The sequence below is a fragment of the Lynx canadensis genome, chromosome A3 (assembly GCF_007474595.2).
Source record: "Lynx canadensis isolate LIC74 chromosome A3, mLynCan4.pri.v2, whole genome shotgun sequence".
In the NCBI taxonomy this organism is placed as follows: Eukaryota; Metazoa; Chordata; class Mammalia; order Carnivora; family Felidae; genus Lynx; species Lynx canadensis.
The window spans coordinates 80,326,780-80,343,666 of NC_044305.1; the positions used below are offsets into that span (position 1 = coordinate 80,326,780).

Consider the following 16,887-nt stretch of genomic DNA (forward strand, 5'->3'; position numbering starts at 1 on the left):
TCAATTGTAATCCTTTATATCTAAGGTTAACAATACATATATAAACACTCAGCATTGTTCATGAGTGGTAGTTTAAATAGAGTTCACTTAGCTGGAAATAAATGATGGCACCTATTTAACGTGACACTGGAACCCAGTATACATGGATAATGAAGGGAAATAGAATTTTCTGCATATCCCTGGAAACTGAAAGTACCCATATCTGACCACATTTCCAGACTTAGCATTTCTTTTCATAGCAATGCCATCCTTTTAGTCACTCAGACTGGAGGGTCAATTTTGATGTCTGCGTCACCCTTCTCCTTCTCAGGATTTCTCCCCAACCACCCAGTATCCCATCAGTAGTTTTCAAATTGCTTATACCCACTTCCAATTCTTGTATACTAGGTTGGGCTCTCTGTGCTGCTTGCCTGGAGGTTATAACAGTCTCTGACCTTGATTTCCTTTCAGTTCTCCAGTCTGACATCTAGGTCAGCAATCTCACTCACATCAAGGATGATGTCACATACATTGTACACTTCTGTGGGCAATCCTTAGACCACTTTTTCTTTCACATAGGAAGGCATATCAGACTGTAAGCAAGAGTGATATTTTAGGAATAATATTAAAGCCATTGTAATTTATAAAAGTCATAACTTCATTGCTTATATTACTATTAATTATTTTATACATATTTCACAACTGATTACAATAAGACACTTCGATAGAAAATTACTTTATAGACTACTCTTAAAGAGTTCAGTGCTGATCATGTTAGAACACCAGTATCTCTCCATTCTTAACAAGTAAAATTTAAACTTCCATTCTGCCCTTCAAGGCTCTCTGCAGTTTTACCTTTCAAGTCTTACCTCACATTATTTCCCTTTAAAATGCTTTGGAGGTGCCTAGGTGGTTCAGTCTGTTAAGTGTCTGACTTCAGCTCAGGTCATGATCTCATAGTTCATGAGTTCAAGCTCCACATTGGGCTCTGTGCTGACAGCTCACAGCCTGGAGCCCGCTTCAGATTCTGTGTCTCCCTCTCTCTGCCCCTACCCCGCTCAGGCTCTGTCTGTCTCTCTCTCTCTCTCTCTCCCAAAAATAAATAAACGTTAAAAATTTTTTTTAATTTTAAATGCTTCAAAGGTTAATGCTTCTGAAGAACAATTCCTGGTACTGTTGGCAAAGAGAAATCTTTTCATTTTTGAATTTGCTCTGTAACTTATTTTATCCTATAACACTTACCTGTTGTATATGGTTTTGTAATCACTTGAACGTATATCTTTAAGGTGGAATAAGATAAACTCGGTATCTCCAACATCTAGCAGTGTTTTGTAAATTGTAGATACAATATGTAGTAGAAGTTTCTGGAATAAATAAATGAATGAATGTTGAATTTTGTGCTTTCACTCTAGATTAATTATGGTCAGTAATAATTAGTAGAGGCTAGTTGGCAGCAACACTCTAAAAACTACTGATAGTGAACTATCTCTGACAGAGTAATACAAGGAAGTCTTATAAACACTTTTTTAGTCCTCAGGAAATACTTGTTCATTCGCGTTTACTGCAAAATTACTTAGAGAAGAATTTTTAAGGATAATGAAGATGCTAACATTTATGAAATTAGTTGTGCTAATAAGCACAACTGATTAGAAAATGTCTCTCACTGATTGTACTTAAATAATGTAGCCAAGTATAATGCCTTGGCAATTTGAAAGCATTTAGCAATGTTTTTCCCTAGGGGAATTTATTAATCTTTTTTTTTTCTTTGTTGTGTTCTTATAAATGACATACATAGTATGTGGGATGTCTTCAATAAAAGTAAACTATTGTTATTAATATTAATGATCATAGTAAGTATTTACTTGGGAAGGCCCAAAATCAAACACAAAGGTATACAGGGAAAAGGACAAATATTGAAGGATGAAGCCAAAAGTATAGAATTTTGGAATTTCTCACTTGAAATGATGTTGGAATACCTCATTATTGATAAAAGTTGCCCAATAAAAGGTTAATGGTAGAGTAGTAGGGATATTCTTTAACTTTCAGGGCTAGACAGGTATTTCTCCAAAAGGTACGCTGCCTGTCAGTAACAGAATTTAAAGCTAAACCTCTTACATGCAAATCAAATTATTGCTGTGCTTTTCAAATGCATAAAATTCAAAATTACTTAACCCAGTTTTTATCACTTGGATTTAGAAAGGAAAAAAGTATATAAAAAAAACTTTAATGTAAAAAAAAAACACCTCAACTAATCGTGACCCAAAACGTTTTACTAAGTGTATAAAAACTAGCATGACTTCCTCATTTCCGTGTATTTAATTTTCAATACTAACTTTTTTCAGCTTTCAGTCTCCCAAGATGTACTGTTCTAATTGTTTCTGAACTTTCTTTGCATAGGTACTGTCTGTTCCAGTCTCAATCATGTCTCTTAATTTATCCATAATGATTTCATGATAATATTCATTAATAGTGGAAAAGCACTCAAGTCTTCATACAAATGATATAAATATAGCTACAAGTTTATGTAGAAGGATTTGTTTTCTTTATACATTTATATCTCATAACTGCTAAAAAGGTGAAATCTAGAAATATTATTTGATGACTTTATTAGTAAACCAACTTTATTTTTGTATGTCTGTTGTTAGAGATTACTTACACATTACATTTTAAAATATAGGGACTTGATGAGCTCAGTGATTCAGAGACCGCATGTGACAAATTGTCAAAACCTTTGTAACTTCTTTGATGTGACAATTCATCTTTGACATATGAATGTAAAATACAAATGTTAATCCAGTAGTGAAAAGTGACTTAAAACTGATTTCTTGCTGATCTGTCAGACTATATTTGAATAACTGTCATTAAAATACTGGGTTTTCTACTTTAGTGTTTTGGATGAATGATATAAAATAGAATAATATACTAACATTATTGCTACATGTTCCTACAGATGAAAATGATAATATTGAGATAGATACTAACGAGGAGATTCCTGAAGGCTTTGTTGTAGGAGGTGGAGATGAACTTACTAACTTAGAAAGTGACCTTGATACTCCCGGTAATTTCAAATTGTAAATATTTTGCATCCTGCTGCATGGCACACTTTATAATTATATTTTTATTATTACCTCATCAATAATGATAATAAATTCTTTCTGTAGCTTTATTACATCCTATGCCCTCACAAATCATTTAGCTAAGTCCACTTTCCATCAATTTTATGTTATTTTGTTTTAGATTTAGTGTTAAAATTAGCAATACAATTGGAATAAATTATAGTTTGCATTCTCTTATTACTAAAGTTCATTTTTATATTTTATGTTATATGAGACAACTTATAGGCATTCAAACATTGGTTCCCATCTCAGCATAAATATTTTGATGTGATGTTATAAGGTATAGATGTAGTATCTATGGAATACTTCAAATGTAAACCTCAACCATGGATCAGATTTTCTGACTTGGTTTAGAATTGATAGTCTTACTTGTAATATTATTTTGCAAATTTTGTGCTTACTTTAGATATTTACATAGTACTAATAAATTAATTTACACTAATACTAATTACAATAAGACACTTTGAAAACTGCTTATACAGACTGCTATTAATCTCATATCTTATGTCAGTAAATATTATACCAATAATCACTGAGTTGGTGTTTAAAATATAAAATACTCTTGCTTTAAAAGTTGAGTGTTCTAGATGCATTACCTTTATAAGTCAGCGTCAGATAGTAATCAAAAGCTTTGTATACCTGAGAGGTTCCATAAATGCTTATTGAATTGAATTCTTCTAGCAGTAAAAAGTGTTTGGCAATCTCTCTAGACTTAAAAGTGAGGAAGTGAGGTCCCTAATATTTATCTTTTCCTGTAAAAATCTAAAGGGAGTGAAAACAGGTATTCTTTTTCCTAACCCTGGCATGTTCCTGCAGTGCTAACCTGTTTTATTTCTTCTTCTGTTTGAAACCTAGTGTTATTTCTCCAAATATAATCAGCTAAGGACTTCCTGACTTTAGGGAGCACCCAAGAAAACCCATGCCCTTTCTCAGTCACTCCTTCATGGCCTAGTGTTAAGCTACCTTTTACTAAATGGAAATCAGTATATTTATAATTGTGCAAATCCAGGAAGATGCTGATATTTAAGGAAAAAATTTAAATGTTTAACCCAAAATTAGGACTACCTTTATTTCTTTCTATTTAAAATATAGTAGATTTCTTTTTTCTTTTTCTTTTGGAAAAGATAGTTGTTGCTTACCCACCCCCTTACCACAACCACCACTGAAGGCTTTATCAGAAACCAGTAACACTACTGCTGAGGCATTTATAGGTATAGAATTAAAGCATCAAGATTCAGTTTATGGAAGTATAAAATCATTGACAGTAAATGATACATATTTTCTGATTTTGCAGTAGAGTATGAAGATAGGAAAATTAGTCATTTCTTAGGTAAGGTGGGGGGAATTTTCTCATTTTAGTTACAGCAACTTGGTGGGCTGCTTTAATGGTTGGTTAATATTAGGGCTAAGGGCACCTGGCTGGCTTAGTTGGTAGAGCATGTGACTCTAGATCTCAGGGTCATGAGTTAGATCCCCACGTTAGACACAGAGATTACTTAAAAAAATAATAAAACAAATTTTTAAAAAAATGAAAGTGACACTTCCAATACTTCCATTCACATTAAAAATATATATATTAGGGTTAACCAGCTTGACTCTTGTCCTTTTTAAAAACTCCTACTTCATATATGTCAAACAAAACACCTCTCAGTCTTTTTGGTTTTGGAATTAAGTAAAACATTGTTTACAACTCTCAGGCATGCCAGTAAGTGTTGGCCTGTACATAGGACAGACTTTCCAATCCACACTATAGTTTAGTTCATGGCAATAAGAAATAGGAGTGCAAATTGGAATCTGGAAGCACGTAGCATGTTTTATGATTTTGAGCCTTTCTTTATTTTCCCCAAAATTCTTTTTTAATATGTATATAAAAGTCATAATGTTTTAATAATAAATTGTTTAATCTTTATCTTGATTTGACCATAGTTCATCAGATATTGTTTAAAAGAGAAGCCTGGCAATATAAACTGACCAATTTGCATGAAAGTAATGATAATAGCATTTATTAAGAGTCTTATAATTAGAAAACTTATTAATCTTTATGAAAAATATCATTCACCAAATGGTTGGCATGTCTTTTAACAACCATTTTATTAAACAGTTCCTTTGAGTGAATTTGTTTAAATATAATTATTTGTTTCCATTTGTTTCTGAATTATTTTATTATTAAAGATTAGGGTACTTGCTAAAATTAATTTGAAATTATTTATTTTAAAAGTTGTAGCTATGTTTATTTATTTTAAATTTCTATCCATAATTATTATATTCCAAAATATGATTGTTGTGTTTCTGCCCTCTAATTCTAAGGTATTTGTTAAACATATGCCCTATTTCAATGCTGGGTATAAATGTACACACTTAAACATTGATTCCAACAATGTATACATGACTGAGTCATGTTGAGAACTTGTTTTAATATGGTATTATGTGTATAAATTTAATATACTAGAAGAATTGAAAATGAAATAATGTAACAAGAGTAAATTGTATTGCCCCTTTTAGATATCTACTTTGTAGATAGTTTGTTTTATTATGTATAACCTATGCAGTTACTTATATAAATGTATACATCGAATGCAGGCTTAGGTTTTCAGGTAAACATAGCTACTATTAACTATATGATGCAACTGAATGGTCTTAAGGTATGTTGACTATATTCTTTAAGGGGACTGATTTGGGGAGAAAAATATATATGATTATATATACATGTATATGTGTGTGTGTGTGTGTGTGTGTATACATGTATATGAAGAATATGCTAAGAGATTATATCTTAGTTGTTCCCACTACAAAAAAGAAATGATAATTATATGATGTGATAGAAGAGTTAACTAATGCTACAGTGGTAATTATATTGCATTATATAAATGTATCAAATCACATTGTACACATTAACTTATATAATGTTACATATCTATTGTATCTCAATTAAAAAAGTGTATAGTTAACATACCTAAAGACTACTCATTTATACTATAGTTATATAGTATGTATTACAGTTTATATATATATGAAGAGTTGTGCATTTGTCAGGTCTGATAGGTTCCTTCACAATCTAATGTCTTTTTTAAAAATATAGTAATATTTTTGTGATGTCTCCTAAATTGATAGCCTACATATCTCAATGCATCTCAGTTATTCATAGTATTTGTGTATTAACAGAACAAAACACTAAGTTGGTGGACTTGAAGCTAAAGAAGCTCCTAGAGGCTCAGCCACAGGTGGCAAATTCACTTTCCAGTGCTGCACAGAAGCTATAACTGAGAGCTCAGAGCAAGACATTAAGGTAAATTGTTTAAAATATTTGTCTCTGTGTGCATTCTAGCTTCCACTGGCACCTTATAAACCTAAAATCAATTTCTTGCAAGTTCTTCACATTAAGATTAAGATAGACATTTTTTATTGAATAGCAAATCAATTAAGTAGCAATATGGTAATCACTGCTTTCCAGAGAAACTACTACTTTAATTTGTTGTGTTCATGAGTGTAGAAACTGTTTCAACTTCTATATGTATATATATTTGCTAGGAAGAATATTGCTAAGAGAATTCCGGCATTTTTTCTATTACCCTCAACCTCTGACCTGTTTAGATGAATTAGAATTAATGTTAATTAATAACTGAAGATGGTATGTGATTGTATATAAAGATACTTGCAAGTGTTGTGTGCCAATATGAATCTTAACTTGTATCAGTAATATTTTCGCCAAATGTCACATGAAGATTATTATTATTTAGGCTATTTATACTATCCTCAGCAAGCCATCCTTCTTTCCTCTCATGGCATAATTAATATTTCTGTAGCTTTAGGGCACTTCTAGTCCTGTATAACTTTTCACCCACCTGCGGACTATGGGGACTGCCCTGCTGACTGAAAGGATTTCCTTCCTCTGACACACAGATGCTTTGAAGTCCCAAAACAATGACTTTCATTGCTTTTCCTTATACTGTTGGTTTCTATAAATTGGTGATGAAAGTGTGTGGCAGCACCAGAGGACTTTTGGTCTCTATCTTTGAACAAAAGGAAGCCTGGATCAGGTCTGATTTTTTGCGTTCAATTAGCTTTCTGCAGTGGATTTAATGCAGAATGATGCTGGCCTAAGAATAATACAATGGATTGAAAAGGCTAACTGAATTAGTGGGTTTAGAGGAATACATTTGTAAAGTGGCAGAAGTCCCTAGTCATAAAAACGTTTCTTAAGATGGGATTTGCTGGCTAATCGCACTGATATTTCAGCATGTTGCCAGGCCTCAAAAAATTTAGCCGTGTTTGTTTATTTTGGTAAAGACTTGAGTTTTAAACCATTGGGCAGTTATAATAATAGCTATAAGAATACACACTTTTCTTAAGCAAATAAATAAAAGCCAAAATTGTTTTATCCCAGCTACATAGCTAGCATAGTATGTACATGATACTAATAATAAAGATATTCTGTAACTTGAAAAAATAAAATGGGAGTATTTTCATTCTTAAGGTTTAATTGTCTCAATAGATGAAATTGTTTCGCTATCTAAAAATCTCTTATGTGGTAATTTTTAAAGTTATTTCAACAAAAGGTGTGCTTTAAACAGCTTGTCTTTGTGTGGATCTTTTTAGTTAAGATTTTTTAAATGGTACTTATAAAGAACATATAGAGTCCATCTGTTCTCTTGAAGCTTTCAGCATTGATTTGGGGTTTTATTTTTTTAATAAAATGCAGTTTACACGTTTATAAATGAGGCATTCTGTGTTTGTGGAAAAGGATAAACTGTTACCTTCCCCTGAGGATTCTGTATCCCAGGCCTCCTTGAGGCTAGAGAATAGGCCATTGGAGGGCTCCCTCATTACTGATTGTCTCAATGCAGAGGAAGGGCAAAGTCTTGGTAGCTTTTGATAACCAGTTTCAGCATTCAGCAGGCTTAGCTATTAGTCATGCATCTTAGCCTTTCCCTATTTACTTTCAAAACACTTAATAAAAATAATAAAAGATTAGGTATAAAATGAAATATTGTTTGGTACACAGCACCTCGGTATCTGCAGCTTCCACACACTGCAGTAGTTCAGTCTTCTGGGATATTTCTTGTTGATAGAACCATTTGAATTTGTTACCAGTATTAACATAGGAAGCTCTGGAAAAGATAATTGTAGTTTCCTTAGCTGTAAAGGGCTTACTTACAAATCTGGCTTTGGAAAGTTATAGCTGATGAAATGCAGTTCAGTGGGGTAGTATTATAATCCTACCTTTTAGCCTTCATCCAGCATTAGTGGTTTATCTCAATGGGCATAAAATTAGAAACTAGTTCTTCTTGTCATACAAGTCTGTGGGACTGTACAAACCGATGGGGCAGAATAGTGGGGGACCAGACAGAAGCACCATGGCTTTTAAATTATGCATATCATTGGGAGAAGACACAGGGCTTTACAGCATCTAATGAATCAAAGTTATCAAGAGTGATCCTCCATCTAAACTATGTCTCCCAAAGTTTTGGTTACAGGCAACAGCACTTGTAGTTGAACTACTTAGAGCTCTTTGAAATCCTTTTTCTTTCACAAAGTTTCTAATTTGGCATTATCTTAAATCAGTAAAAGTTGTTTTGCTAATATGTAATTTCATGTTTATACAATCAGGATGTCTTAACTACGTTTGTTTTACTTTTAGAATGGCACAGAAGATCTCCGGACTGAACGATTACAAAAAGCAACAGAACGATTAGAAATCCTGTTGTTTTCAGCAAGGATTCTACAGTCAGAAAAACTCAACTTCAGTCTTTCAGTCAATATGTTGAGAATAGACCAGGTAGGAACACTTTTAAAAATGTTTTCCCATCTTATGATTTAATAGTATTTAGCTATATATGTGTGTGTGTGTGTATATATATATATATATATATATATATATATATATATATATAAAAGCTGATAGTGTAAATCCACATTTCAATACACAAATATCAAGCTTTATAATAATTTTACATGTCTTTCCCCCTTTTTTTTAAGAGATGAAAAGGCAGAGATCAATACAGGAAGATACAAAGAAAGGAAATGAGGAGAAGACAGCGATAACTGAAACTCAGAGGAAGCCATCAGAAGATGAAGTGCTTAATGTATATTAATTTTTTGTGTGGGTTTCATGATTGCTGATAATTCCAAACTGTATGTGGAAATAGTGCCTTTATTTGTTAAAATGAGATGTTAGGTTTTTTAAGATGTCAATCTCCAGTGCATTCAAAGCAGAGTGAGAGGGGTGCACTGTTGAATTAGTCTGCAGTGTGGTGATAATTGTCAGATAAAAAAAAAATGAATTTTTCAGAGTTCCACAGCCCCAGCTTCCTTGAGACATTTCCATCAGGGCACTTCCCATAAAGAGATTCCAGTATTGATCTACCAGGAGGATTTTAATTATTACAATAGCAGATACCGCAGAGCTGCAGTTAGAGGGAAAAGTCACATGAGACCTGCTAGAATTTCTCAGCCAACCCATTTTGTTGGCTTGGGTTAATGGGTGTTCAACCTTTCCATTATCCAGATCAGCCGTGAATTACTAGCTGAATGATGTTTGCATTAATATAATATATATGGTAATTTCTTCACTTAATTAACGGGGAGGTTCAGCTCAGTAGGGGTATGGGCTGATCATGTGTAAAATTGATTTGTGAGGGAAATATTTGATAGACCGCAGGGAGAAAGCTGCTTTTGATGGACAGCTGCGGGACAGAAGCAGGAAGAACAAGTTTTAACTTGAATTTTGTCTGGAAGCATAGCTCTCTAAGAGCGGTGCTACTTTTTTATTATCTGTAGTTTGTGTAAATATTTTCATTGTTTTTACTGTTAAAATGGTCTTTGCTGGATTTTTAAATCCTTATAAGTGCACTCAGAATTACAGACTACAAATTAGGGTCCTTAAAAACTTCTCATTTGTAAGTTGTACTAAGACAGGTTTTAGTACACAGAACAGCTCACTCATATATCGAGATGGAATATTTGGTATAATTTGTAAGTTGCAGAATACTTGAGTATACTGTATACTCACACTAAAGAAATCTGGTAATAAACTTTGTGACTGTTTTTAACTGAGCCAGTCTGTAAAAACAATGAAGTTTATATGTTGCTTATCATTTCTGCTTCCTTTATCTTTCTTACTCATGTTGTCTTTACAGACTATGTTAGTTTTGCCCCTTTGTATGGGAATGAAAAAAGGAAAGTCCTTTTTGGAAATGCTCTGCTATACGGCAGATAGGTTATTCCAGATTTTAAAGTTACCATTTACATTTATTCTGTTATGATTTTGTTATATTTCATATTGAGATGGGAGAATATCCATTTTTATGGATCTTTAAAAAATACAGTAGCTTATTTGATCACACTATACTGAAAAATTATCAGTTTTATGATTTCCTAAAATACATTTGATCTTTAAGTTTGTCAACCACCAAATCAATTTAACAGTAAGCTGATATAGAGTTCACATGTGAATTTACCAGTTCCAGAGATAGATAAGTCATATGTATGGTTAGATGTGTTTATTGATCATGGTGATTCCAGAATATGCTCATAATAACATAATTCTTGATTTTGTTTCTTGTTTAAGGAGGACCCAAAGATAATTCCTCATGGCTTCTTAGAGATTAATATGCTTCTAGGTAGGGAAGGGATTTGATAGAAGAGATTGTTCATATTTGTTCCTCTGAATACATAATGTTATAAATTCTGATGCTAGTAATGGTGGTAGTGAAAGTAATCACTTAAGCATTCTTCAGTATTCCTCAGCTACTTGGGAAACTTAGCTCTGGAAATGTCACAAGGTAACAGGTATTACAAAGGGAGCCATAATTAATCTCTTTGTAACTCTACCACAAGTAATAACCCTACCCCCTAATGATTAAATGAGTAATATGAAAATAAAAATTAAGACTCTACTGGTACTTTATAATAGAACTGCTACTTCAAATAAAACTTCTAAGGATAATTTTTTAAACATGGATGATTGTAAAAAGTAACATTTCAAATTGAAATCCAAATTTGGTTAGATGGGAGATTAACCAAATCAGTGCACTAGTTGCATTAGATCCTTGCAGCAAGGTTTGAAACCACCTGTCAAGTTAGAATTCGCAGCTACAATAATTAGTGATACATCAACAGAACGACATGTTAAAATAGAGCAGCCAGCTGGAGGGAAAACTGGAGATATAGAAACTTCTTTTTTATAATTTTTAAAAAGCATTTTAAATAGTATATTTACTATGACAGCAAGAAATGTATCTCTTTAATTTGTATTTTTGTAAGAATAAGTCTGTGTTTTTCAGGATAGATACTTAAGAATCATTTCCTTAGTAAGGCTCCATTTTTGCATATTGCACATTTGAATGAATGTGTCATTGGTGTTTGTTTTGACAGTCACCAAGAGGAAAATTGTCTTCTATCGTCGTCCATGCTTAAATAACTCTGACTTAAGGAGAATTTTTTCTCTGCATTAACTTTTAAATATGGCAAATCTGGGTGTTAAATTATAAATATAATACTAAACAGCTGAGATTTCTCTATTTGCAAAAGTTTTGCTATACATAGCATTTATGAAAATTTCTTGAATCACAGGGAGTTGCTTTTCATACTAAGGGTGATACTAACGGTGTTATTTGGTTCTCTAGGTAAGTGCTTTACTAAGTGTTTGTAGAAAGGAAAAATGCAACTTACAAGTGATTTTTTTTTTTTCCTTCCTGTTTGTTCTCGTTAACAGAAAGGGTTCAAAGACACCAGTCAGTATGTTGTAGGAGAATTGGCAGCACTAGAGAATGAGCAAAAGCAATTGACACCCGTGCCGCGCTGGTGGAGAAGCGCCTTCGCTATCTCATGGACACAGGTACGGTGCCCAATTACACTGTAAACAGTTTTGGCAAATTGAGCGTTCACAAACTCTTATAGAGTTTTGGAAGTGTGAATCTTTGAAGCCTGAATGTTCAGCAGAACTGCCTTGAAAATAAAAAGGCTGCGATTTGCAGCCACCTCTCTGGGCCCTGGTGATAAGAGTGCCTTCATGGGAAGTGATAACTCGCCCTGATACCGTGTGAGCCAGCACTATTGAACAGTGTGCTCATCCATGCAGAGTTGGAATACACATCTGTGCCTCATTGATATGCCACTGCTTAAAAAAAAAGTAAGATCTTCACTGTTCTACTGATTCATTGGGAAAAAAAAAGATTTGGCCAGCTAAAGCCATGTACTGCATGAAACAGAGCACTATGCATAGGGGACGGCTCCATGGACTAGATCACTGAAATTTGAGAATACTATCTGGTTACTGATGCTCCACAGTTTTTTTTTTTTTTTTTCCAAGAGAACAGGTTTTTAAAAGTCTGTAATAGTTTGTGTCACAGTTGCATTTGAAAGGATTAAAGTATATGGGAAGGTTTATAAAAATGGGTTAGAGCAGCAAGTTAGCTCCTAACCAGAGGGTAGATTGCCCTTTAATGCTGATTGCCAATAGTGATTGTATAGATCTAAGTGCAGAGTGAGCTACTGGGGAAAAAAAAACAGTGTATGTGTATATTTTAAAGGAATGTATGTATTTGTTTAAAATGCTGCTCCTACAAGAAGCGTAAAAATGAGAAATAAATTCAGATTTTTATACCAAATTAAAAGTAAATTATATTAAGAAAAAAATGTCAAAACATAAAGTGGAACATTCATTCCTTTAATATAAGTAATTTTTTACTTTTATTAGCCGTGTTAAAGTAGACTAGTAAATGATGGTAGTAGATTAGAATTGGGAAAGCTTTCCTGAACTTTTTCTTCTCTATTTGCCAAAAATATATTTACAATTAAAAAACGACTCCAAAAATAAGCATTTATATGGGACATTGAAAATGCCTACATTAGTGAAATCAGAACATATTAGAACAGGAAGAGACCTTTGGCTTTATCTGGCCCAGTGGGTTTCAAACTGTGTTCTTTGGAGCCCTAAAGCTTCTTCAGAGGCATCTCGGGGCTGTCAGGAAAATAAGAGAGCAGAAAGCAGACAGGCGTCTGGAGTTCCTACCTTACTTCAAACAGAGCAGCTCTAAGTTTATTTATTCGAAATAGCAGACTTCTTGGAAGAGTTCATTTAAAGAAAAGGTTCTACTGCTTAAAATTAAAACCAGAAAAAAAAAAAAAAACAAACACCTTGTCTTTTGAACACTATTGCCCAACCTTCTCATTGTACAGAGGAGACAGAGTTACAGGGAAAGCTCAAGTCACATAGATCAGTAAGTGCCCGACCTTGGACTGGAATTCAGGTCACCAGAACCCTATCATACAGGATCCTTCCCATTATACTAGATTACCTAGAACATATTTATTGTTGCCTTAACAACTTACATGTATGCTCAGTCTTGTACATTCGTGCGAATTCAACAAGTATCCCATAAACTAATATATTGTTTCATATTTGCATTTTCCCTTCGGTTTCTAGGGGATTTGAAAATATTAGTTATGTTAACTATATAAAAATGTAAATACTAGGTAGTATAATTTCTGTACACATTTTAAATTATTACCTTTAAATATTTTGAAGAGACTAATTTTTTAAACAAATTCTTTCAACACCTTTCCTCATTGTATTGGATAAATTAGATGTTACTATACAAGAAGCCTTGTGCCACTAGAAAAAAAAAGCTACAAATTCGGTTTCCTTCCCTTTTTTCAAACTTGGAGCCTGATTTATTGAAGGTTCTAACCAAAACAGACTGAAATTCTCCTTCCCATCCCACATATTATCGCTGAAGCTTTGAAGTGCTCCCATTTCACTATAGATCATTTATAATCTGAAAGATAGTCATGGACTACAGATTGATTCTAGCGTCCCTTTGGGGCTTTATATTGCTTACTGCACAAGACAGAATCTGATCTAGACTGGGTTGGCTACTGCACATTCAGACTAAAATTGCCTTTGTTCCCCAGCTTGGTAAGCTCCAGCAATTACCCTGGACTATACTGAACCTCTTCCAGACCAAATAATTGTTTCTCAAGATTTGCGTAAAGCCTAGTTAGCATCTGAAGTAAGAGATAAGGTGTTAGAAAGAGAAAGTATATATTCATCCTTTCCTTTTTGGGGTTCCAATGCTTCCAACTTTCCATTTATTATAGCAATTAGTACTTTTTCCCTGACATATTAGTTTGCTATGCCGTTTCTGAATCTCAGCCTCAGAATTAAGCAGAGCAGATGGTATCATATTCCTTACATGATGAAACTGAGGCTCAGAGAGGGAAATGACTCATTTAAGAAGGCCTGAGTAGTAATGGCCGAGTTAAGGCTTAAACTGGACTTTTTGGGTTTCCTAGCTCTTAAGTCAGTCCTCTTTTCCCACCATATGTTCTTTACAGAACAAAACATACTTTATCTGCTACTTTAAGTTTTATATACTTCTAGATACTGAGCATATTTCTTTATTGATTTGAAGCTCACGTATCACAAAATTGACCATTTTAAAGCATACAATTCAGTAACATTTAATACATTCACAGTGTTATACAATCACTACTATTTCCAGAAGTTTTCATCACCCTAAACAGAAAGTCTGTGCTCATTGAACAATAATTTCCCATTTTCTCCTCTTGTAATCCCCCTGGAATCTCTAATCTGCATTCTGTCTCTAGAAATGTGCTTTATTCTAGATATTTCATATAAGTGGAATCAAATAGTAGTCGTCCTTTAGTGTCTGGCTTCATTGAATTTACATAATGTTTTCAGGCTTCATGCGTATTATAACATGTACCACTACTTCATTCCTTTTTGTGGTTGAATAATATTGCATTGTATGCATATAACCACATTTTGTTTATTCATTCATCCATTGATGGACATTTGGGTTGTTTCCATCTTCTGGCTACTATGAACATTGTGTGCAGGCATTTCTTTGAATCCCTGTTTTTCAGTTCTTTGGGGTATATACCTAAGATTGGAATGCTGGGTCATATGTTAATTCTCTATTTAACTTTTTGAGGGAATCCACTCACTTTTAAATGGGTTGCAAAATTTATTTAGAAGATAATTTTGCAGAACTGAGAATACATTTTCCAAAAGAAGCACTGTTATTAGCATCCTCCAGCCAGACAAACCCACAAAAACCTATTAATTTAAAATATCACTAGAGGGGCACCTAGGTGGTTCAGTCGGTTAAGAGTCCATGATCTCATGGTTCGTGAGTTTGGGCCTCACATCAGACTCCATGCAGAGCCTGCTTGGGATTCTTTCTGTCCCTCTTTCTCTCTGCTCCTCCCCCCCGCCCCTTTCTATCTCAAAATATAGAAATAAGCATTTAAAAAAATGCTCTAAAAAAATAAATAAATACCACTAGAATAATGCTAGTAGTTGCCCTAGGCCTGAGTCCTCAGTTCCCAGAACTTGAGTAGTTCTGGGTTTTAAGTATCAACCCCTTTAGCTCTGAAACTCTTGCATCTTGATGGGAAGAAAGGTGGAGACTGGATGGTGACCTAGACCACTGGGCATTTTTCCTGGCATGTCAGGAGAAGGCTCTAACAAGAAAGCAGCAAAGGAACGTAACAGAGCACTTCAGTGGATCCTGCAGCAAGATGACAATATACCAGGGGTGAGAATGGCAGTGGCAGGGAAAGGGCCTGAGATCCCAACATCCATTTGGAGAAAGTATGTCATTGGCAGAGACAGAGCAGCTGTGGGGACTCATATGACTGGTTATTTCTGAAATTGAGTAATCCTAAACTAGCCTGAATACTAAATAACACGTGTGTGTGTGCTTGTGCGTGTGTGTGCATGCGCGCGTGCGTGCGTGTGTGTGTGTGTGTTCTGCCATCCTACCTTGGGATCTGTAAAATTCTTATGCAAATACTAAAGAACTTTTTTGCATCAGTTCTTTTTATTCTATTTTTTTTTATTTCTACAGAGGAGGAACTTTTAAATACCTAGCACCTAAAGTTTAGAATGATTTATTTCTTTAGGAACAGTAAGACTTACTAATTAGAAACATGTGCATTCCAAGTTGATATTTGTATGTAAGTTTGGTACTTTTTGTAGACTATCCACTACAAAAACCTAACTGACCATTTAAAAATATTAAATGTACTCAGGGAGAATAAGAATCAAAGAGTTAAAAGAAATAACTTTCTACACATTCCTTAGAATGTTTCTTTACCTCAGCTCTTGAGGAGCCAAATGCAGCATTAAGCTGCTTTAAAGCAGGAAATTGGGCCCACAGAAAAATAAAAATAAAATTATTTAGGTTGTTATTGGAAACTTTCCACTTTGAATCTCCAGAATTATCCATTATCTTTGCCTAAAGATGAAAATATTTGTAATAACCAGTATTTGTTGCATGCTTACTATGTCTGGCTCTATGGAAATGCTTTACATACATCATTTCCTTGTTTTTCACAATGGCCCTATGAGATAGGTTCCATTAATAACCAAGACTATTAAAAATAGCATTTTTCAGTGAGGAAACTGAGGCCCAGAGAAAGAACTTGCCCAATTCATACATTTAAAAGTGGTGGAGTCGGGACCCAAACCCAGTTGGGCTCTGGAGTCCAACTTCCAGACACCACATGACATAGTTCCTGCTTCACCTCTCCTCTTTTTAGACGTGAATGTCTGGTTTTCCTGGGGTCTTATTACTAATTCTCTGGACTCTCTTACCACCATTTTGTGATTTATAATTAGTAACTCAGAAGAAACAGATCAATATTCATTTAGGTTATGAAGAAAGTCACTTAACCAACTCATTTGGCCCGTTAGAGGTACTCATGTTCCTCTTAACATTATTTCTCTGCCACAGTCATTATCGTGTAATATACATGAAAATTG

General features: G+C 33.9%; 1 protein-coding gene across 1 annotated transcript in view; it reads left to right on the plus strand.

Annotated features, from left to right (window-relative positions):
- Positions 1–16,887, plus strand: part of EHBP1 (EH domain binding protein 1) — a 337,775-nt gene that overhangs the window by 282,000 nt on the left and 38,888 nt on the right. Inside the window, 8 exon segments of the mRNA XM_030310685.1 lie at positions 2,930–3,037; positions 6,258–6,347; positions 6,350–6,381; positions 8,734–8,782; positions 8,785–8,871; positions 9,072–9,178; positions 11,809–11,875; positions 11,878–11,931. Coding sequence (XP_030166545.1) covers positions 2,930–3,037; positions 6,258–6,347; positions 6,350–6,381; positions 8,734–8,782; positions 8,785–8,871; positions 9,072–9,178; positions 11,809–11,875; positions 11,878–11,931 — 594 coding nt within the window.